At 42.0% G+C, this 24,347-nt stretch overlaps 1 protein-coding gene across 1 annotated transcript in view; it reads left to right on the top strand.

The window, feature by feature from the left end:
- The window catches only part of LOC141433497 (dedicator of cytokinesis protein 3-like), a 78,948-nt gene that overhangs the window by 43,341 nt on the left and 11,260 nt on the right, over positions 1-24,347 (top strand). Inside the window, 24 exon segments of the mRNA XM_074095551.1 lie at positions 1,224-1,436; positions 2,574-2,673; positions 3,193-3,428; positions 3,827-3,986; positions 4,838-4,961; positions 5,604-5,755; positions 6,285-6,453; positions 6,740-6,874; positions 7,425-7,494; positions 7,496-7,672; positions 8,210-8,396; positions 9,066-9,313; positions 9,965-10,126; positions 10,572-10,700; positions 10,819-10,963; positions 11,336-11,564; positions 12,369-12,386; positions 12,739-12,895; positions 13,492-13,605; positions 15,869-15,997; positions 16,296-16,490; positions 17,168-17,309; positions 18,623-18,783; positions 23,167-23,274. Coding sequence (XP_073951652.1) covers positions 1,224-1,436; positions 2,574-2,673; positions 3,193-3,428; positions 3,827-3,986; positions 4,838-4,961; positions 5,604-5,755; positions 6,285-6,453; positions 6,740-6,874; positions 7,425-7,494; positions 7,496-7,672; positions 8,210-8,396; positions 9,066-9,313; positions 9,965-10,126; positions 10,572-10,700; positions 10,819-10,963; positions 11,336-11,564; positions 12,369-12,386; positions 12,739-12,895; positions 13,492-13,605; positions 15,869-15,997; positions 16,296-16,490; positions 17,168-17,309; positions 18,623-18,783; positions 23,167-23,274 — 3,660 coding nt within the window.

Here is a 24,347-nt window from a genome sequence, read left to right as displayed (position 1 = left end):
GTCGAGTTCAACATTGCGTAGAGTATGATCACGTTTAGTAGTGTCGCGACATTCCTTGTTTTACAATAATTATGCCGTATTGCTCAATTCTGGAATGTAAAAATGATAGCAGGAAAAAAAACCTACTAATGGAGGAATACCTACGTCATCGAGTAAGCGTACCGCCCCGCTTGCTCGTGGCACGTTTACTTACGCTGCACCTACATAGCACTTCCACTTGTTTTTATTCTTCCGTGATTTTATCCACTTCTAATAGTCTGATTGACTTGAAATTTGTTAATCATATTCATATTTATGTTGATTGGATGATTGCATGTGGATATTGATTTTCGTTGAAATTTACTACGAGCTTGAAGGTGAAGGAAAACATTGCGAGGAGATCTGCACAATCCAATGATGCAGTTCAATGGTGTGTCTGAAGTTCCCAGGCCTCACTGTGCCCGTGTGGGAACTAGCCCGAGCCTTCTGAATCTCAGAGTTTCCTCTCAAAAGATGTCTTTTCCGAACCAATCTTAGACTTCTTGACGTTCATACGTGCTTGTTATTGCTTAAATGAAATAAAAATCCATCCCAGCCTATATACGTCCCACTGCTGGGCACAGGCCTCCTCTCAGAACAAGAGGGCTTCGGCCATAGTTCCCACGCGGGTCCAGTGCGGATTGGGAACTTTACACTGACCATTGAATTGCTTCGCAGGTTTGTGCAGGTTTCCGTACGTTTACGCACTTAAGCCGTGGTGGCCTAGTGGTTTCACCTATCGCCTCTCAAGCAGCAGTCGCGGGTTTAAACCCCGGCTCGCACCTCTGAGTTTTTCGAAATTCATGTGCGGATTTACATTTGAAATTTACCACGAGCTTTGCGATGAAGGAAAACATCGTGAAATAAAACACCAAAAACGTTTCATCTAAAACTGGCGGTCAAGACTCCGAATGTCTCCGAAGAAGCGAAGCGAGAAGAAGCGGTAAGCCGCTTTCGCTGTAAAAAAGTTATCCTTATCAAATCCTTAGAAAGAAAAGCCAAGCCCCTAAGTTCGGTCCTGACCCTGGTTTAAAAAGTCCTATTCTGTGAATTTGAGCTATCTAGTATTATCTAGGCAAAGCTATGAGGGTTTGAATATTAAACGAAACGGTTCCAAAAAGGTAGGTCGTTCTTAGCCTTCGTTTTTGTTCGACTTGGTGGGGGCACTGCTTTGCCCTCAAATTATGACTTTGACCCTTTCCTAGGACTTGTCAACGACGGATCTCTCCCGCGAGCTGTGGCTTGTGGCGTGGGTGGTCCGAGTAGGGCGGTGGGCGGGCGCAGGCGGCGGTGGCGGAGGCACCGGCGAGCGCCGCGGCCCGGTCGCGCGCCGGCCGCTCGGCGCCGGGGTGTTGCCGCTGGCTGAGTTCCTGAGACAGCCGGGGCAGACGCCTGTCGAGAAGGAGTATACTTTTAAGGTGGGTTGAACCTGTCAGCGATGGATCTCTCCTGCGAGCTGAGCTAAGAGATGCTGCATGTTGCCGCTGTCTGAGTTTCTGAGGCATCAGGGGCTGACGCCTGTCTAGAAGGAGTATACTGTTAAGGTGGGTTGGACCTGTCAGCGATGAATCTCTCCTGCGAGCTGGGCTAAGACATGCCGCATGTTGCCCAGCGGCAACTCAGGCAGCCCTGAGTTTCTGATGCAGCTTTTAAGATCTCTCTGCGAGCTGAGCTAAGACATGCCGCATGTTGCCTCTGTCTGAGTTTCTGAGGCAGCCGGGGCAGACGCCTGTCGAGAAGGAGTATACTTTTAAGGTGGGTTGGGTCTGTCTGTGATGGATCTCTCCTGCGAGCTGAGCTAAGACATGCCGCATGTTGCCTCTGTCTGAGTTTCTGAGGCAGCCGGGGCAGACGCCTGTCGAGGAGTATACTTTTAAGGTGGGTTGGGTCTGTCTGTGATGGATCTCTCCTGCGAGCTGAGCTAAGACATGCCGCATGTTGCCTCTGTCTGAGTTTCTGAGGCAGCCGGGGCAGACGCCTGTCGAGAAGGAGTATACTTTTAAAGTGGGTTGGGTCTGTCTGTGATGGATCTCTCCTGCGAGCTGAGCTAAGACATGCCGCATGTTGCCTCTGTCTGAGTTTCTGAGGCAGCCGGCAGACCTGTCCGGGTGGCTGTTGTGGGTGTTCTCTCTTGCTGTCATAACATAATTCACAATGATGCAATAGGCGGCCTTGTCGCTATAGAGCGATCTGCCTGGCAATAACACGGTATTTTAATCTCACCCTATGCAGTACCTACTTAAATAAAAATAACATCCTTGACATGGATTCAAATATGTTTTTATTCATCATACACATGCCGAAATGCCGTCGTCCGTATCGTCAATCGAATCAAAAGTGGTGAATGTGATTGCGAGCACCCCACGTCATTGACAACAAACCTGCAGGATATGCAAATCATTGTTTCTGTCAGTTGTACAATTTGTGACAAGATCCCTAGGAGAGACTGATGAGATGATTGTTGCTAACGATTAGCGCTTTCGCAATTTATATCTGTATTTGTATATAAAATAATCTCGTTTAGTTAATAAATTAATAACTCATTGTGTTTTCAGGTTTACCAAAGCGAAGAAAAAGACTTTCATCAACTCCACGACATGCTGATACGCAAACAAACGAACAAATGTAACGTTCTTCCTGGGCAGCCCAACTATGGTAATATGTTAACACAAAATGTAGTCTTACAGCTGAATTGTCTTTGATATACCTAAGTTGATTCTAAAGTCACTATAATAACGATCGTAACTGTCAAGGTACTGAAAAAGATGTGTTCAGTTAGTTATGGGCTCCTATATATTTTATGTAGCTCCCTTGTTTGTGATACAATATCTGGTGTGAATATGACTGTACACTCAAGCTCAAAAGTAGGTCTTAGTAAACAACAGTAGGTACTAGAAAAGTTTGTCACGTGTCATTTGACTGAAAGTGACAAATCACTAAAGTCTTTTGCTACTTTTTGTCCCCCGTCGCAAAAAGAGGGATGTTATAAATTTGACGACGATGTCTGTCTCGCATCGTAGCTCTCAAACGATTGGACCGATTGCGATGTTGTTTTTTTTTTACATTAAAGCGAGTTTCCCTGCGGTGATTTGAAATGACAATGGCGAGGGTTTTCCAACTATTCTAAGTTTATTGGTAAGCTACTGTGTGCTAACAGTAACACTACATTTCCAGGCATAGTGGTCGCCCTAAGGCTTCTAACCAACGCCGGCAGCATCACTGAAGCCGTCGCCTCCGGGGCCACCGTCACAGCCAAGCGGGGCTTCCCTGACGTCATCATGCCCGGGGACGTCCGCAACGACCTCTATCTGACGCTGGAGAAGGCCGAGTTTGAACGTGGAGGAAAAAGTACCGCCAAAAATGTACTGGCTACTGTCACCGTTCATGATAATACTGGACAAGTTATTGATGTATGTATACGGCGTTTTTATTCAAATACAAATAAATACAAGGTGGCATTTTTTAACGCCACGTGGAAGGAAAATTATAGCCTAAATTAAGAAAAATTTATGAAAGTAAACATTTTATTATTTTAAGAAAAAGTCACAACTGCATTCAAAAATTTTAGAAAATACACTCCGGAATAGAGACTAAAACACAAAAAGTAATCATACGTTATTACGTTACGTTACGTTTTATTGTTTACATCGATAGGGTTAGTCATAATCATAAGGATTACATTTTGTTTTTTTTCAAAAGATTTTTTCATTTAAATAAAAGAGGTTCCTTGAGTAAATTTTCCTATCTTTACTATTCAGAGTACGCTTCCTCTAGGTGGCGTTAAAATATATATTGATGATTTGTCCAGGATTGCGTATGGGGCGCCAGCGGTAGCGGTGCGACTCTCTACGAGTCTTTAGTGCTTTATCACAACAACAGTCCCGCGTGGGGCGAGCAGCTGCGTCTCACGGTGCCGTTGGAGACGTTCACGCACGCCCACGTACGGATAGAATTCCGACACTGTTCCAGTAAGTTGTTTATGATCACGGAGCGAAATGCGGTATGCAGCTGCCAATAAAATCACGTGGTTTTGTATGGAGGATGATTTTTTTGCATTGTTTCTCAACCACAGCGAATAATAGTAACCCCATCGCCCGCTCGTGTTGTGGTCCACTAGTGCAGTCAGTCATAGCAGGGCGGCTTGTGGCACCGTTGGTGCGTAGCGACACCAAGAACCGGAGACCTCTGGGGGTACACGTAACACACATAGTGTACATTTCACACAGCTATACGCACATCCCGTGTCTAGTTTGCCTTAGTTGGCCGCCTAGAGTGGAGCGTAAGAACAAAATGCTCGAAGGATGGATGTGTGTCCTTAAGAGGTGAGTTGGTATGTACTTCGAAGTTTAAACTCCAGGAACGCCTTTAGCCGTTCCACCAATGTTGCCTCCTCGTTGCCCCGAGTGGGTGACAGATTGAAGGGCCTATTCAACGGGCGGCGAGTCACCGCCAACTTAGTAAAATTTGTGAGAGATTTAAATAGTATGTGACTATGTGTCCGTTTTCTCGTTCCATAACCTGGTGATCCTGTCCACAGCTCGGCAATAGTTTCGTAAATGGGGGGCTACTAAGAAATTCTTAAATCAAAGTTCGTATCGTACGGTCACTCTCGTATTAAATAATATTAGCGTCAGCGGAACTTCGTAGTATAGGGTTTGTGGAGGACTGTCCGCTAGCACATCCTCATGGTGTATGATTGGTGAATAGTTGCGCCCATCTAACTTTTTTTGTTAGTGTTGAATATTTGTCGCACATGAATACAGAATACAGGCCCGACACTTGACCGGTTTTTCACTAATCGAATGCTATTTCATTTCAGCCCGCGACAAAAACGAGCGAAAGCTGTTTGGTTTCGCATTCGCCAGACTAATGGAGGCGAGCGGCGCGACACTCCGCGACGGCGCTCACGAGCTATACGTCTACAAATGCGACGATCCCACCAAGTAAGACATTGCACGGCTGGCGCGTGCTAGCTTAGTCATCATCATCGTCGGCTGTAGGACGTCCAATGTTGGATATAAGCCTCCCCCATAGATCTCCAGTTGCTTCGCTTGGAAGCAGCCTGCGTCCACCGTGAATCTGCGGCTTTAACTAGGTCGTATGTGCGTTGGTGGACGTCCTACGCTTGCCGATCCGCGGTCTCCATTTCAGAACTTTTCGACCCCAACGTTCATTTGTTCTCCATGCTATATGGCCTGCAAATTGCAACTTCAACGAGCTAACTCGCTTGACTAGGTCTGCTAGCTTAGTACCATTAGTCAAATATGGTCTACTATCTGAAGTTGATTATCGTTTGCATGTCACGTCGATAAGACGTATATTTCGACTTGAAAGTTTGACTGAAGCAACATAATTATTTTAAGAGGAAGTTATTTAAAAAAATGATAGTCTATTTGGCTGACCGTACAGTGATAACTAGTTTCTTAGCGAATTTATGAGCATTTAGTGCTATATCTGTTGTTAGTTTTGACTTCTTCCTTTTTACTATATTAGATTATGCAGGGTTTTCCTATTGTTTTCAATTGTCTTGTTGTGCCTAGTTTTGGCAAATAAGTTTATTTTTATTCTTACTATATTAACTTCAGGTTAGCTTCAGCGAGCTACCTCCAACTGCCCTCATGCAGTACGGATGCGGCGCGCGCGCCTACCAACGGAGTCGTGGTGTCCTTCCAGAGAAGCTCGAAAGAGAATTGCACCATAAGCACGCTGCTATGCTCAACTAAGCTTACACAAAACGGTAAACTAAATTTATTCTTTTCTTTTCTTTTCTTTTTTTTAAACATCTGATATATACTCGTATATAGCATCAAATAAAAAAACTAACAGGTTTTACCCATTTAAAGAGTGCTTTAATACGTCAAGTCAAGCTAGATCAAGAAAGCCTGGAACCTCCTTATTGCATCCATATCAATCTATCCGTTCTTATATTATAAATGCGAAATAAACTTGTCTCTCTGTCTGTTACCTGATCATGCGAAACCAATTTATGAAATTGGGTGTGATATTTTGAGAGCCTTGGGAAGGGTGTAGTATAGTTTTAACCCAAAAAAAATCTATTTACTGCGGGATAGCGATAAGCGAGTTCATGGCTGACGAATTCACGGACAAAACCTATGCAGAAAACATACATGTGTAGCACAGGCGTAACTTTCTTACCGCACGTTTCTACATGTGTTGTGAAAGGTTTTAGTTTAAAGTGATTTTGAACAAAATATTCGTCAAAAGGTTCGCTAAAAGGAAACTAATTTGTCTGGTGTTTTTCACAGAGGATTTATTAGCCTTATTGCAATGGCGCGCCAGGCCTGAGAAAGTACAGGAGACGCTGCTCAGGGTGTTGCGTTTGGGAGACGGGCTCAGCTGCGAGGAGCTGATCAAGTTTCTGAGGGATGTCCTCGACGCTCTATTCGCCCTATTCTCGACTGAAGATGGCAATAGGTAATGTACAGGAAGCTCCAGGGTATTTTAAACTTGTTTAAAATATGATGACCTGTTCTAAAGGTACGAATATTGAGCCATTTGTCGATATTGGCAATGCAGAAGACGATGGTTGAAACGCTTTATGGCCTCACGTTCATTCGACGGCAGGTTCAAATAACGGCCACACACTTTTTACTATTTATGATAAGAAGACCTACGTTTTTTCCTACATACTTTATAAGGCTCTCTCTATATTTTACGCAGTATTCGTATCTTGTTCAATTGATATTCAATTTTATTTCAGCACTCCACATTCCGGAACAGTTTTTTTGGTGCTAGTGTCCATCTGTAGTCTGCTGGACGAGAGTCGATTCCAGCACTTCAAACCTGTATTGGATGTTTACATAGAAGAGCATTTTTCAGCTGCCCTGGTGTACAAGTAAGTTTGAAAAAGTAATTTGAACTGGCAACTTATCTATAAATAATACATTGAGGCCATAATTACACAAAATAGCTCAATTTCCTTGGTTTTTAAATCACCAGAATCTGTTTAAATTATTTGTTTTATTAGCTCGAGAAATTCTAAGATTTTATAAAAACGAAAAAGTTTTCGGGGGTAACGAAAGGGATTCGATCTCGCAGCTATTACTTAGGCCAATTAACTTTTTTACCGACACTAATCTGTCCGCGACATACAAACATAGACCTTGGCGGTAGAGTCGTTTGTAGATCATTTTGAGCACCGTAACCGTTCATCCACTTGCTGTACGCCAAATACCTAGTAGTAATCACAACTATTGTGTCAGGACTCCATTCCGAACTATATCGACGGCGAAGTACCAATACCTCCTACCTAACTGAATGACCTTTGACATGCGATTGAGAACCTTAGCACCCCCTAGCTAAACCTCCTAAGTTGCATGTTCGAGATTTATCAGTTAGGTATTTGGTACTTCACCGTCAATATTGTGGTTTATTTTCTTCCCCAGAGGCCTCCTATCGTCAGTGCAGCACTGCGCCGAATGGGCGGCCGGCGCGGAAGGCCAGGAGCCAATCCGCAAAGTGCCTGCGCTCGCTCGGCGCCGTCTTCCGATTGGCTGTGAGGTCGCGCCGGCTGTTCGCGCGCGCTACGGGCGGCCAATACGAGGACAGCTTCAGGCGGGATGTCAGGGCTGCGCTGCATGCGCTGAAGGCTTTAGCGCAGCATCCGCATAGGGACCATTTGGCACCCGCTCAAGTATGTACAAAAAGTGTACTACGAATAAAAAGTAAAAAATGTTGCGGGACACTTAACACCAATCGACCTAATCCCAAAAGAAAGAAAAGATTTTTTTGGCAACGGATAAGTATGTTTCAATAAATAGATACATACCTAAATATATATTAAACATACAAGATATTTTTATACAAATAGCTGGCCTAACCGGGGATTGAACCCGGGACCTCAAACTTCGTATTCAGGTTCTCTAATCACTGGGCTATCCGGTAGTTCCATGTCAAAGAAGGCAAATTAAATTATCTCACGCGCAGTACTCCATAGTGTCTACGTTTAGTTATTTGATTCATACTATAGAATCTGATGAATGAATAACGTAAGTAAAAGAGTATAAAGCCAGTGCTCATAGTGGAATTTTTTTGAATAAAAATGAAAGTAAGTAGCTGACATGCACATTTCATATTTTCAGGCCACTATTTAATCATTACTTTAATGATACCCTAATAAAACGAAGAAGTCTCTAGTTCTCACAGTTCTCAACTACTGTTCCCATTACAGGTGGCCCTAATGACGTCATGGGCCAGCGTGGCCAAAGAAGTGGCCTCAGCACTGGGCCCGGTAGAAGCGGCCCGAGTGACGGCCGCCATGTTGGACGCGCCGGCCGCGAACGCTGCGCCGGCGCTCGCCAAGGCTCGCCTCGCGGCCGCACAGGAGATACTGAAAGGACCTTTGGGACAGGACCCAGGTGAGTGGGCACTACTGAAAAAAGAACTGCAAGAAGGTAGAGTATAGTGGGTTTTTCGGCATTGTAGTGTTCTACGCCGTACTCGCACTCTCAAGTGAGAGGTATGTATTCATCCTAGTAGCTAAGTATGTAGCCGTAACCCTAAAAGAATACTGGATATTAGATGTATAGTCGAAAAACCTGAATCACGTACGTACAGACAGTCAAGTGTAATATGTATTAAATAATAATATAATCTTTATTTCGAAATACACAGGACTCCATAGATGATTAGTAACAGAGCTTATTTCCTAAAGTTAGTACTTAAAATTAATTAATTAAATTAAATTATACAAGCTAAAGAAATAAAATTCAAAAACCCAGTGTGCAAGTCTTGGGCTGTCGTACTTTACAGCAAGCAAGCTCAGAATGCTGTGTGAATTAAAGCCGTGGTAACATATTTTTGAGTGGTTCGAATAGATACATATTTTTGCACTGGACTTTACCAGGGTGGACTGGTTTCATAATTAATTTTGCTATGATTTCTTTGACAAATGTATGACATGACAACATGACATCAGTAGCAGAAAGGTTTTTTACTGGTAATTGATTCAATTTTCTCGACTGTATATATATGTATATGTTAGCTTATGATTCAGGCTAAATAATAAATCATTTCCCAATTTCCAGAGGCCCGCAACATAGTCCTAACCACAGCGTGCCACCACCTCCGAGTCCACCTGGCGCGCCGCGACGAACTCTCCCAGTGCGCGGAGATGCTCGGCGAGCTCGTCTCCCTGCTGTGGAGGAAAGAGGACCCGGACGAGCCCGTCGACGAGGACGAGTTGGACCCGGATGTGGACGTCCTGTGCTTGAACACGCTCGATGTCTTGGTGGAGACCGTCCTGCATCTGATTGGGGGCAACTCGCCAGTGCTGGTGAGTATATTGTAACTTTAAGCAATGTGCTGTTTTTAACTTTAAGGAATCTTGCAACGGATAATAATAATAAGAGTTAAGAGTAAAGGTTTCTTAATTTTTGAGGTTTATTAAGTCTGAAACTAATTCACACATATTTAGCAAAAGCAGGTTAAAAAAGAAAGTTTTCTTACATAGAAGAGACTAGCTTTTGCCCGCGGCTTCACCCGCATGGAATTCGGTTATCGCGCGCTGTTCCTCCGGGAACTGCATTCTTCCGGGACAAAAAGTAGCCTCACACACTTGCGCATTTATAATAATAGTATGTATATATCTCTTTTATATCTAACGTCCATGTCACTCGTCAAGTTTGTGAATTTTACAATTTGACCTTTAACAATGATTGCGAAGTTAATTATGTATAAAAAAAAATCATTTTTTTATTTCTTCAAGATGTTAATTGCCGGGTAGTTTCTATCAATAAACTGAACTATCTGTCAAAAAGAAAAACTCGGTGTATGTATAATACGATATTTGCCATATCCACTGGCGTGCATTCAGTAGGCGCCTTACCTTTCGAGTGAACGTCACTTAAAAATGCTTAAGCTATGATAATTAGGCTAAAACAAATTCTTCAATATTATACACAGCCAAGCCATCTTCGCTTTGCAGGGGTCGATGGTAGCTGGTCTGCTGGGCGCCATGGAACTACTGAAGCCGGCGCACTACCAGCGTCTGTGGAGCCACCTGGCGCCACACCCGCACGACAGGAAACCGCTGAAAGACTTCCTAATGCGAGCTTTCCTCGTGTTCAGGCATCTTATTGAACAGGACGTGAGTATCCAACGCTCAGGTAAAAATGGGTGTAAGAAAAGCTGATGGGTTTCGACAAGAAAGACTACTACTTAAAAAAATATCAGATATTTCATTATGTATTATAAAGCTTGTATTGTACCGTGCTCCTTCGCTACTTTTTTTAGCTTCCTTTCTCCAAAATTAAACCCGCGCGAAGCTGTAACGCGTCGCTTGTATTGTATATGTGTCATATATATAAAACACCCGTGAAAAAAATTCTAGCTGATAGTAAAACCCCATTAAAATCCGTTTTATACTTGTTTTATACTTTGTTGAGCTTTTATGTTACCGTTTTGTTTGATATAATTATTTACCCATTCAAAATTATAGGTTTCTTTCTAAGCTGGGGACAGACCAGTGAATTCTAAACCCTAAAAATTAGTAAAACTTGTCGTAAAATGTATTGGGGACAAATATTTTACAGGTGTTCCCTGCCGATTGGATGGTGCTGAGAGTGCAAAGCTGCAAGGTGCTATTGTCGGCATTGCAAGATCTAGCTAAACCTTTATTGGAAAGATTTCTTGGTGACGAACCGCCGCAGTTCGATTCCCAGGTAACAGAACAATATGGTTGATTTGAAAGGAAGAAAGAAATAATAAATTTATTTGCTGAACTAGATGACTTGCTATTGTATCAACGCCTGAGTTTTTAACTTTAGCAACGTTTCCCAGCTATGGTCGGGCTACATGGAACTAGGCGTGGCGCTAGTGACCTCCAGTGCGCTCACGCCGGAGCGCTGGGCCGGCCGCGGCCCCGACCGCCCGCGCATGCGCGCCGCCGCCGGCCTCCAAGTACTGGCAGTCTGGAGTCGCCTAGGTAACTTAGCTTAGCCTTTTGTATGCTTAAGACACGGAGCCATGCAAAATATTAGGCAATTTTTTCTGTCGCCGTGCACAGTACGTAGGTTCTTTTTTTCATTTCCCGCGTGTAAAGGGATAGACTAATAACCCTACTATTGTAGAATCATTTTGCGATAGTCTCAGTGGACTTGTACATACTTTGCTACTGCTTAGTTTAGGACTAAGTCGATTGGTGTCAATTATAACATGATATTTATTTATTTAGATATTTAACTACCTACTCGTGAAGACTAAACTAGTCTGTACGACAAATCATTCTCTGTTTTATCTTTCTCTGAAATATTTTATACGAAGGATGAAAAGCCTTACTATATTCTTAAATTCCAAGGTCCTGCGCAACTTCACTTAGTTCCGGGCGCTGTGGGTGCTCTTCTAGAGATCACTCTAGTAGGAGAGTTACGGAGAGCCGCACTCGGCGCTCTCGTGTCCCTAATGGCGGCGGAAAGAGCGGCCACCGGCTCCGCGCGGAGGACTGAGGCGGCGCTAGTTGACAAACTGGACTCGCTCGTGGCTGACAATAAGGCTGACGACCACTACCGGCGGCTGTTTGACTGTGTGTGAGTATAAATTACTGTAAGGTGTCATCATCTGCAGCCTATACATATACCGTTGCTGGCCATAAGCCTCTTCTCAGAATGAAAGGGCTTGTGCTGTAGTTCCAAAACAGACCCAATGCTGATTGAAATTTTCGCACGCACTATTATAAGGCGTTCGCAGGATTTCTTCACAATGTGTAAATTTACGGAATGTCATCTCATAGATTCCGACAAAGTCACATACATTTTGTCCGATTGAGTCCGATTCTATTAACTGTGAGTAATTGACTGAAGACACAGTCAGTGTTTTCCTCTAGATATTCCTCAAGTCGGTGTTTATTTGTACTGCAACAACTGAAAGCCGCCAGGAGTACTGTTATAGTACGTTACTGTAGAGGCCGGCAACCCCACGTTCCGGCCGAGGCTTGTATAGTGCTTTTCTCAAACATGACATGAAATAAATAAAAAAACAAGCTGGCGGGACGCTAGTCTGGTCGCCCTGTTGCGTGCGCGCGTGCCGTGCTGGACTGTGGTGCTGGGTGTGGGCGTGCGCCTTGTCGCAGAGCGCGCGTTGAACCAAAAGACGGTCGCATTGCCGGCCAGCGGCCTGCAAAGTTGTATGAAATCTCTTTGCAGGCCGCTAGAGTGACCGCGCGCAGGCAGGCGAGCCTCAGCGCCTGCAGCGCGATACTTCTCGGCCTATCATTTGTAACACAACGTCAATATTTCATGTCATGTTTGAGAAAAGATATTAAAATAAGCTGCAATAAGAAAAAAACATTTTAATTACTCATTGACTTTTTATTGCACATGCTACTGCGGCAGGGAGCATCTGAGTTCTGTGTAAGTATATACAAAGTTAGTTTTGGTAAACATTCACCGCTGGTTTGCTTCATTGCGTCAGTTTAGTAGGTAATAACATAAAATTTCTGTCCCGGTACGGCTTGTAGGTCGCACCAGTACTGTCTGTTGTTTCTGGCAAGCAGTCTCTAATTTATGTCTAACATATGTATAAATACGAACGCCCGTACAAGGATGCCTCGCAGTTCAGTATCTTACACTGATTGTAGGAAAATACAAACTGAGACATGGATGCACAGAAAAACCAGAAAAAGAGACCAGCACTGGGAATCGAACCCAGGTCCTCAGCAATCCGTGCTGCGTGCTATTACCCCTACACCACTGCTGCTTGTAGGCTAATGGAGCGCGTGTCGACGGAGGGCTGGCGCGAGGCAGGCGCGGCGTTCGTGGGCTGCGTGACGCGGCTGCTGGAGCGGCTGTTGGATTACCGCGCCGTCATGCAAGGCGCCGAGCACCGGGACAAGCGGATGGCTGCCACCGTCAACCTCCTCGTGAGTGACCAATGAGGGCTATCGTTTTTTGTCTTTCTAGATGACGACACTGTTGCGTGAGGTTTTTGAGTGTGGCTTTCAAAGTCTGTTATTACGGGCGTGAAAACTAAGTTTAGATTAAAATAATATGTAATACACCTTTAAACCGTACCATAAAAATATCGAGCAACCACAGTGTTGCGTAGTCCCGTTTTGTTCGAGAATAAAAAAGGGAGGACAAAATTTTCCGAAAGACAAAACTGTCTCGAAACACAGACATTCACTGCCCCGTAACGCATAATAGCCATAATTAATTTCAGATAATGCAAAATATTCACAAAATTATTCTAATTATAAATAAACCCGCGAAGCTCACCCAAAAACTATGAGATTTGACATTCGGAGACCTCACGCTACACTAGCGCCTCTATCGGCGAATTCATACGCGATAGTCCTCATTCATTGGCGAGCGCCAGATTATGCAATTTGCCGCGCCAACGCCGATGTAGTCAAATTATGTTCTTAACTATAATCATTTTGTTATGTAGGAAATTGTTACTTATCAAACTCTGACCAATAAAATAATAGTTTCATAATTTGATTTGGAATTGTTTCAGAGCTTTTACAAGAACGAGATCGATCGCAAGGAAATGTACCTGCGCTACGTGTACAAACTACATGATCTTCATATAGCTTCCGACAACTTTGTCGAGGCAGGATGCACGCTTTTGGTAAGTAACAGGCACTAGCTTTTTAAATCAATCAAGATTCCAAAAAGAAAGAATAAAAAATCATTTTATTTTGCACTAGCTTTTGCCCGCGACTTCGTCCGCGTGGAATAGTAACTTTGGGAAGTATTTAATGTATTTAGGATACCTATTCTGCCAATAATAGCACATAGAAACTTCTACGGTTTACTGAAAATAACCATTTCAATACATTGCTATGAATATGAATTTTTTTTGTTCTTCCATCCATCCATGTTCTTTAGTAAAACATAATTATTTTGCGGGTAGCCACATTTTAGCAAAACCACCCTGCCAACACAAAAGGACTCATTCTTCATAGTGAACTCTTGACACCTTACGTCCTTTATTGTAAGTTAGGAGGGTAGGATTATAATTAAGACGGCATTTTAGCTACACAGAGTTCCGATAAATATACTTATAGTAAATTTGTTTGGAATTCCGTAATAACTTTCATCCCCATATTTTCAAGTAAATAGGTTGTAATTTGAAAAGCGCCAGAACAAATGTTTTTTAGGGTTCCGTTCCTCAAGAGGAAAAAATTGAACCCTTATAGGATCACTTTGCTGTCCGTCCGTCCGCTTGTCTGTCAAGACCCTTTATCTCGTAAACGCGCGGGGTATAGGTATCTAGTTGAAATTAAATCCTAAACTCAGGTCAATAGTCCCGATAGCTGTGAAAAAATCAAACTTCTAAGTCAATGCAATCAAAAGCTACAGTCACTGATGTATTAAACTGGCTACAGTCATTAAAAAGGTGTTTTCATACAAATCGCCTTAACAGAAAAAGTTATAGCGCACTGCTGGCTGTCCTAGAAACTTGGAATTTGCATAAAGGTAGCTCTTATAGCACAATAAATAAGAAAAATCTGAAAATCATAATTTTTTTCATGATGACCTCACATTGCGTACATTTTTCTTATGAGCTTAATAGGCTCTGCTAACACTGCATCATCCCCTCTGCTAACATCCCCCCCGCAGGTAAAGTTTTCAAATGAGACATTTTTTATAAACAATTTTTTTGTCATTCATATTCATCGATCATCATCACCACAATAACCATCATCATCATCAATCATTATAATCAGCACCACTATCATCACCATCACCATCAATCAGCTCCAGTCTCCGCTCCGCTCAGCAGCGTCCGCTACGTTCTGCTCCACTGCCTCGCTCCGCTACCTCCTCCCCACAGCTTCCGCTCCGCCAGCCTCCGCTCCGATGTCTCCGCTCCGTTGTCTCTACTCCGATCCACTGCCTCCGCTGTAGCCCGCATTGTCTCCGCTCTATCCGTTGCCTCCGCTCCACTCCGTTGCCACCCTGCCTCCGCCCCGATCCGATCCGAACAAATATCTATGTATCTCTTATCACGTGCCCAGTTTCATAAAGAACCACCGATTTATCTTCAACAATGACGATCTTCCAGATAAACTTTCATTTCATCCCCTATTTCACCCCCTCTCAGGATGAATTTTAAAAAACGCGCGAACAAATATCTATTTATCTCTTATCACGTGCCGAAATAGCAAGTTTAATAAAGATTCATCGATTTATCTTCGATAATGAAGACCTTCCATATAAACTTTCATCCCCTCACAGGTCGAATTTTCAAAAAAGCTCAACCAAATATCGACTTATATCTTATTAAATGCCTAAATGCCAAGTTTCATGGTTTTATCTTCGACAGCGATGAACTTCCACCATATTAACTTTCATCCCCTATTTCGACCCCTAAAAGCCTCTTTTTCGCAATAAAAGATAGCCTATGTTCTTTCCCAAGGTCTATTCTATCTCTGTACCAAATTTCATCCAAATCGGTTCAGCGGTTTAGGCGTGAAAGCGTAACAGACAGACAGACAGACAGACAGACAGACAGAGTTACTTTCGCATTTATAATATTAGTATGGATAATTCGACACGTCTAAAAGTAATATAATAAAAAAAAAGTTATACATGGATAATCTTACATATTAAAATTAAATAAAGAAAAACTGTCGTGCCGAAAAGAAACGAGTTTTTTTTTAATACTGAATATGGCTGTAAAACCTTGGCTTTGATATGTCCTCAAGAAAGACATGGATATAAATCAGAGGTCGTATTGCCTAACGTTTCTGACGCTCGCGATCGCAATGAAATGACAGATTTCGCATACAAAACTGTGTCGATGGCGAGCGTCAAAAACTTTAGGCAATCTGGTTCCCTGATCCTCATAGCGTTCTCTGAATGATAGTTACTGTCGTTATTTCTAGTTGTATGCGGAGACATTGAGTTGGGAGAGCGATCAAGTTGGCGTGGATCCCGAGTACCCGGAAACACCCGAGTGGAAGCGTAAAGAAGCTCTGTACAATCAAGTACTACAGTATTTTGATCGAGGAAAGGTGAGTAATTTGTTTATAATGCACTGGAAACAGCCCACTTACTTGTCTTCGAAAAATAATACGTTTGTCGCTATTCGCGGCAATCATGATAATATCCGAGATAAAACTATGTTATTATGTTATTTATAGGGGGGCTCGGAGGCTATGTCCTTTCCGGTGTCTTAAACTATCTCCATACCAAATTTCATCTAAATCGCTACCAGGGTTTAAGCTTGAAGCATGAAGGAGGTTGTTCATGCAAAGTAGCGCCTAATTCAACTATCATAATTCTTTAGTCCTCGTAATTCCTTGGTTTCAGTGTTGGGAAAAAGGCCTGCCTCTACTCCGCGAACTGGCAACCCTGTACGAAGTGAAATTATGCGACTACGCGCGTTTAGCGTCCTGCCTGCGCACGCACGCGACTTTCCTCGACTCCATAATGACTCAGCTGCGACCCGAGCCGGAGTACTTCCGGGTCGGGTTCTACGGGAAAGGGTGCCCTTTGTTTGTAAGGGTAAGTGCGTTTTGGGATTCTGTACTTCTTTCATAGACCAATCACTAATGTTGATGACTAATAAACTTGTCGCTCGACTCGTGATTGCTTGAATTTATTAATGATAGGAAACACCTGACATTTATTGATTTTGCCTTTGATATCGTACAATAAGGCATGGAGTCTAATAAATTTGACTTATTGCTTGACATCCCTTGTGATACAAAGTGACCACGTCATAATGCGTTGCTGATGCCTATTTTTTGATGGGAATGCCCGCTGACTTGCCAAATCTATGTTTACCATGTTAGGAGCTAGGACCTCACTGTCGGCAATATTTTTTTTGGTATTTTTTATATGGACTCCCTATTCGTCCTTGCGCCCGGGTGCTAGGTGCGTATCTCTTAGTACCTGGGTGACCGAGCGAGTTAAAAAACTCGATAACACCCATTTTCTGAGAGATAAGATCGAGCTAGATCGATGAACAATCGTTCATCCCTGAAAACCCCCACATACCAAATTTTATCGAAATCGTTTTCCGAGATCCTCGAAATACCTATATAAATATACAAGAATTGCTCGTTTAAAGATACAAGATTCAGTGGAATACTTACGTGGATACAACGCAAAATGATGCAAATGCGCAGCCGTAAAATTTAATTCGGACCCAGTGAAAGTGAAGTGTCATTTTTTTTTAGAACAAGCAGTTCGTTTACCGAGGTCACGACTACGAACGCATCGGCGCGTTCACGCAGCGTCTGCAGGCGGAGTACGTTGCCGCCCACATCATGATGCGAAACACGCCGCCCGACGAGTCCATCATCGCGAACGACTCACAATGTGAGTATCCTAACTGATTTAGTAGCCTTAAACCTGGCTTAGGGAGATATTGATCCTGGGTTAGCAGTTAACTCGGAGGCCGGCCGAAAACGGCGAGAGACAACTTCGCATGTCGTTTAATTCATGCGACTACTACTAAAGCATGAAAAGGTTTTGTTTTACTGTCGCACAGCCTTTGCCTGGTTCTCTATCGTTTTCTCGAATTTCCTATGCCATAATGTACCACACACACAACACAAACCTCACGCCTGTATTCCCAAATGGGGTAGGCAGAGCACACGAAACGTTACCGCTTCGGAGCGACTTTTAGCAAGTTTAGGTTTTAAGTTTGACAAAAACGGTACAATAGTGACAGGTCGCTAGCCTGTCGCCTACGGTATACCTTAACCTATATCCTCAGTCGCTCCTTACGACATCCACGGAAAAAATGGAGAGGTGATATTCCAACCCGACACCACACGGGTTTATAATGTATCGTTTTCCATAATTTTCATTTGCCATAAAGTAACTTATTCCTGAAATAGTATTTTCTTCAATGTTGATATTAAATTAACCTAAGATGTAATTTTTAAAAAATCCTGAAAACAGCACGGTTCTATATATTTTATGGCAAACGTTGGTATGGCAAGTGAAATTCGGGCAAGTAAAGGTCTTAGAGGTCTTCGATCGCGCAACTGACGCACACAAATTGGTAATGACGCGTGAGCGTGACGGACAGGGGTGCTCCTATATGCTCGGGTCTGTGATTCAACCTCGTATATGAAATTTTATGAAATTGGAACATCTACTTTAGGATCTGTATCTAAAATGGTTGCTTATTCGACTTTCTTGAACTTTCTTATACGAGGTTGACTCGGAGACCCGATAGACAGATATGTAGAAAGTAAGACTTTTATATCTCAGAAAAAGCCTGCATTGTCAAGAATTTCGAACGATAGTGCGCGGAACTCCAGCAAAACATTTGTACACTTGATTATTTGAAATTTGATTATGTACTTCATTATTTGGCACTTGAGGTATCTCATCTTAGGCCTCTAGGTTGGCAACGCATCTGCAATACCCCTGGTGTTGCAGATGTTTATGGGCGGTGGTGATCTCTTACCATCAGGAGGCCCACTTGCTCGTTTTCCATCCAGTCGAAAAAAAAATAAAAAAAAATTTTGACGCGCTTACTGCATCTTATTTCGGTAGGTAACTCAGTGACGTCGAATTTAAGTTAATCATCATATCAGCTGTAGGACACCCACTTGTGGACATAGGCCTCCCCCATTTGTTGTGATTTAAATCTGCGACTCCGTTATTATTTGCCATAGACATCCAAATCTGCAACGTGAAGCCGGTGGCGGCGCGGCGCACGTGGGGCGCGAACGCTCCGGAGCAGGCGCGCCGTTTCTACGCGTGCAACAACGTCAACACGTTCCTGTGCGACCGGCCGCTGCATAAGCCGCCCATCGACAAGGATAACGAGTTCAAGGTCCGTCGGTGGATAAAAAAAAAACTGAATAATAACTGTTTAACTGGGTGTGAATGTTCATATTCATATTCATTTTTTCATTCAAATTCATGTTCATTTACAAAGATGGTCGTTTACACAGATGGTCAGTACATGAAACCCTGTTCGGGTATAGAATGTCAGTTACTTACAATTATTAATTACACCTTAGATGAATGATTGGTCTCGCGCGCTCGCTCGACTAGATACCACCGGCATACTTGTCAAATGCGGCAACAAATAGTACGCCGAAATCGGCGTACCTGAGCCCGAGGCGAGTCAGTCGCTTTGCAAACTGTGCGTAATGTGCATGTCCCGAATTTTTGTTAAATTTTGGTCATAAACCGAAGTAAAATGCCAGTTTTCGCAGTGAAACTGTTTAAAAATAATACTACAAGAAATAAGAAGGACACTGGGATCACATACCATCAGTAAATATCGTATAATTTCGAAATTACAAAATAAAATAACATGAACCCTAAACGCCATTCTGTGTTGCCGCGTACACAAGAATGAAATTCCCCGTGGTTGAGATTTTAATAAATTGAATTTTATTGTTATCATCATTAAATGATGATAAATTTTAATAACTTATTTTATTTAAGTATCTAACGTAATCCTACTAATCCTACTAATATTATAAATGTGAAAGTTTGTGAGTGAGTGAGTGAGTGAGTATGTTTGTTACTTTTTCACGCTTAAACGGCTGGACGGATTTGGATGAAATTTGGCGGAAAGTTAGTTTATAACCTGGATTAAAACATAGGATACTTTTTATCCCGATATTCCCACGGGATAGGGATAAAATCTCGAAATAACAACCGCTAGGCTTAGAGTCATGAAATTTGGTATGTAGGTAGTTGGACGTCTGGAATAAAACATAGGTGACTTTTTGACCCGATATTCCCACGGGATACCTAGGGATAAAATCTTGAAATAACAACCGCTGGGCTTTGAGCAATGAAATTTAGTATGTAGGTAGCTGGACCTCTGGAATAACACATAGGCTACTTTTTATTCCGATATTCCCACGGGATAGGGATAAAATCTCGAAATAACAACCGCTAGGCTTAGAGTCATGAAATTTGGTATGTAGGTAGTTGGACGTCTGGAATAAAACATAGGTGACTTTTTGACCCGATATTCCCACGGGATACCTAGGGATAAAATCTTGAAATAACAACCGCTGGGCTTTGAGCAATGAAATTTAGTATGTAGGTAGCTGGACCTCTGGAATAACACATAGGCTACTTTTTATTCCGATATTCCCACGGGATAGGGATAAAATCTCGAAATAACAACCGCTAGGCTTAGAGTCATGAAATTTGGTATGTAGGTAGTTGGATGTCTGAAATAAAACATAGGTGACTTTTTGACCCGATATTCCCACGGGATACCTAGGGATAAAATCTCGAAATAACAACCGCTGGGCTTAGAGCCATGAAATTTAGTGTGTAGGTAGCTGAACCTCTGAAATAACACATAGGCTACTATTTATTCCGATATTCCCACGGATAGGGATAAAATCTCGAAATAATAACCGCTGGGCTTAGAGTCATGAAATTTGGTATGTAGGTAACTGGACATCTGGAATAACACTTAAGTGACTTTTTGACCCGATATTCCCACGGGATAACAAGGGATAAAATCTCGAAATAACAACCGCTGGGCTTAGAGGCATGAAATTTGGTATGTAGGTAGCCGGACGTCTGGAATAACACATACGCAACTTTTTATCCCGATATTTCCACGGGATAGTTTTGTAACTAAGGGACCCCATACATCCGTGTATTATTGTTATTATTATTTTGTAATTTTTTCTTTAATTGTATACTTACTGTAGTTTTTAAGTATTTTATTTGTACTTATTTTATTTTGAAAAAATTACTTTCTGCCAAGCTTCTTGCGGCGCATTCTTCTTGGCAATGATGGTCTTTCCGAAAGTGCTGGTATTTAAAAAAATGACGTGTAAAAGTGCCCATTGCGGCCTATTTACTGAATAAATGATTTATGAATTTGAATTTGGATAGGGAAAAATTTTGAAATTTTAGCACTGGGTTTAGAGTCTTGAATTTTGTACAGTTATTCACAACACAACCTCAATGAAGACCACGATATAAATTTGGAAATTTCCAGGGGAATTTTGTAAAATCCCGAAAATTTCAATTGCAACTACCAGACCGAATAGTTTACGCGTGCGAAGCCGCGGGTAAAAGCTAGTATTATAAATGTGAAAGTTTGTGAGTGAGTGAGTGAGTGAGTATGTTTGTTACTTCTTCACGCTGAAACGGCTGGACGGATTTGGATGAAATTTGGCGAAAAGTTAGTTTATAACCTGGATTAAAACATAGGATACTTTTTATCCCGATGTTCCCACGGGATAGGGATAAAATCTTGAAATAACAACCGCTGGGCTTAGAGTCATGAAATTTGGTATGTAGGTAGCTGGACGTCTGGAATAACACATAAAATACTTTTTATCTCAATGTTCCCACGGGATAGGGATAAAATCTCGAACTAATAACCGCTGGGCTTAGAGTCATGAAATTTGGTATGTAGATATCTGGACATCTGGGTTAATCCACAGGCTACTTTTTATATCGATATTCCCACGGGATAGGGATAAAATCTCGAAATAACAACCGCTGGGTCTAGAGTCATGGAATTTGGCATGGATGTTTTAATTTAACGTCAATGAAAATCACGATGTTATTTTAGGGAATTCCCACGAGAATTTAATAAAATCCCGGAATTTCAATTCAACTGCTGTATCCAATGATTTACGCGTGCGAAGCCGCGGGTAAAAACTAGTTATTATATAAACATAACCTAGTTCTATATTATTTAATGTTTATCTTTGTGATATTATACACTGAAGGTGTATAAATTTTTACCCGACACTATTTAATTAAAGGGTGAATGTGTCTTAAAATTAAAAATGTTTTTCGTCTTCCCAGTCAAAAGCCCGATCAGCTGATTTACTTAGGTATTACGGGAAACGAAAATTTTTTTACCCGACTGCCCGAAGGAGGGTTATGTTTTTCAAGCGTATGTATGTAAGTATGTATGTATGCATGTACCTATGTATGTATATTTTGTAAACAATTATTTTTATTTTAGTCTTAATTACATTATATTAGGTTTAACTATAGGTGCAACGTGTTAAGTACGCAAAACTTAGAATTTTCAGTAATAATTTGTAAATATTGAATGTCCTTAAATATTTATATTTTTTAATTAAAAGTGAGGCCTGATCATTGATATACCTACATCATACCTATCATTTTTTTAAAGAAGAAACCTACGCCTAACCTATACACAAACATATTAATACATTCACTCTTAATTACTTCCTAATTTCTAAGTATTTCCCAAGATACATTTTGTAACCAGTAACTTAATAGACCACAGAATAATTTATTTTCCCAATAATTCGGGTAACAGTGGAGCAGCTGGCAACACAATTCGTCACGCACACTAGCATCCTTGCAAATTGTCTTACACCGTTCTTACGCACACTACAATATTGAGTTGCCGCATTCACGAACGTTTTGTTTTAGTTAGCGCGGTATCTAGTCGAGCGAGCGCGCGAGACCAATCATTCATCTAAGAATTACACATTAATTTGTATTTATCAATAATTTCAATAATGTTCAAACATGCACGCTAATACGTGCATGCTACACGCGCGATTAGTTTTTATTTTATTTTATAACTAACTAATTTGGCTCAGGGACCCAAAGAGGGTCTTGGCCTCCGAAACGAGAGCATGCCATCTGTCCCGATCGTGCGCAGCCTCTTGCCAGTCGTCGACTTGGAGACGTCGCAGATCCGCCTGGACACTGTCCTCCCAGCGGTACCTGGGTCGCCCAATCGGGTTGCGACCAGTCGGTCGTCCCACGTACGCTCTTTTGGCAGCCCGATCCTCTCCCATTTTTTTTTTTTTTATAAATGAACAAAAATATATTACAAATTTAAATATACTTGCGAGCCAGATCTTAATAGATTTAACTGTCGCTGAGCTCACTCATTGTTTCTCCTATCCACACAGGAGTCAGTAGGTTGCAGACTAACTCAGATAAGCCGCTTTCAAAATTCGCTTACAATGGCTTGTATTTTAACAAATACGAGTGCGAGTGTCGGCGGGTAGCTCATTAAGAATGTTTCATAACAAGTACTCGCAAATACGTTTTGCGTAAACATTGGGTTTTGGGTTTGTGGTAGTTGAAAGGACGCCTTATAATATGCAATGGTAAACACGTACTCTTTCCTAGGTGCATCCTAAAATGGATAAGCATTGTTTTGCTTATAGTTTGAGAAGCTTTTTAAGCATAATATTCCATCAAGCTTAATATTTTTCTACAGAGCCTCTGGATTGAACGGACAACGCTCGTGACAGAAAACACTCTACCCGGAATTTTGAGATGGTCGGAAGTGGTGTCGCGTTCTGTTGAAGAAATACCGCCGGTTGAAGTAAGTAAATGTAAAATAAAACTTATATTGTCATGTACAGTCGGTGCCCTGACATAAGCATCCACTTTTCCGTACAACCAGTATGGAAAACTTCGGTGACTTTACGTTACGATCACCAGGCACTGCTCTAGTCCGAACAATGCTGATCTAATTCATCATCTCTGTATACATACGGCCTACTGCTGGGCACAAGCCTCTTCTCAGAATGAGAGGACCTGAGCTGTAGCTCTCCCGCGGGCCCAGCGCGGATTAGAAACTTCACATACACCATTGAATTTATTCGCAAACAGGTGGCCATCATAAAGCTCGTGGTCAATTTCAAATGTGATATTGGGTTCACTAATATGTTGCATAAAATCGAATCTCATAATTTCGTTTCTCATAACAACCTTGCGCAGAATCATCATATCACCGAATTGCTTTTCGCATATATTTTTTCTCATACTATCATTTCTCATAATTTTGTAAAGCAGAATATTAACATCACAGAATATCGATGAGAATAAGACATATCTCATAATATTACTTTGCATAAGGATACAAAATCAATATTATTGCGTCATTACGGTTGTGAATCTGAAAATGGCACAGTATAATGCTGAAGCATTAAAAACAACCCAGCATTGTTTTAATTGTAGTTCTATATTAACCTAACTAACCTTTATTGGCAGCAGTAAGATTCTGGCGCTTCGCCGGCCGCTGCTGCGGCACGCTCGCTTCGCTCGCTCGGCTCGCGCGCTGTTGCGGTCGCAGTTCTAACCTAACCCAATCTACTATGTAGCTGCCTTTTTGTTGTGGCGCTTTGCCTGCTCCTGTTACAGCACGCTTACTTTGCTGACCTTACTTTAACCTTAACCCATTCTTATGGTAGCTGTTAGTTACTTTAACTATGTCATTACGCCATGTTAAAGTCAGCGCTATTTAAAATTCCGTGAAAATACAATGGTCCAAACTAGTATTTTGCTATGCCATTATGCCATATAAAAATCGGCGATACTAATTTTCTGTGAAGTTCGGTGATAAGAGTGTTCTGCTATTTAATATTCTGAGAAATGACAATTATTCTAACTGAT

The sequence above is a fragment of the Choristoneura fumiferana genome, chromosome 12 (assembly GCF_025370935.1).
Source record: "Choristoneura fumiferana chromosome 12, NRCan_CFum_1, whole genome shotgun sequence".
NCBI lineage: Eukaryota > Metazoa > Arthropoda > Insecta > Lepidoptera > Tortricidae > Choristoneura > Choristoneura fumiferana.
Note: the sequence above shows the minus strand (reverse complement) of the source record. Positions and strands in the feature narration are given on the sequence as shown.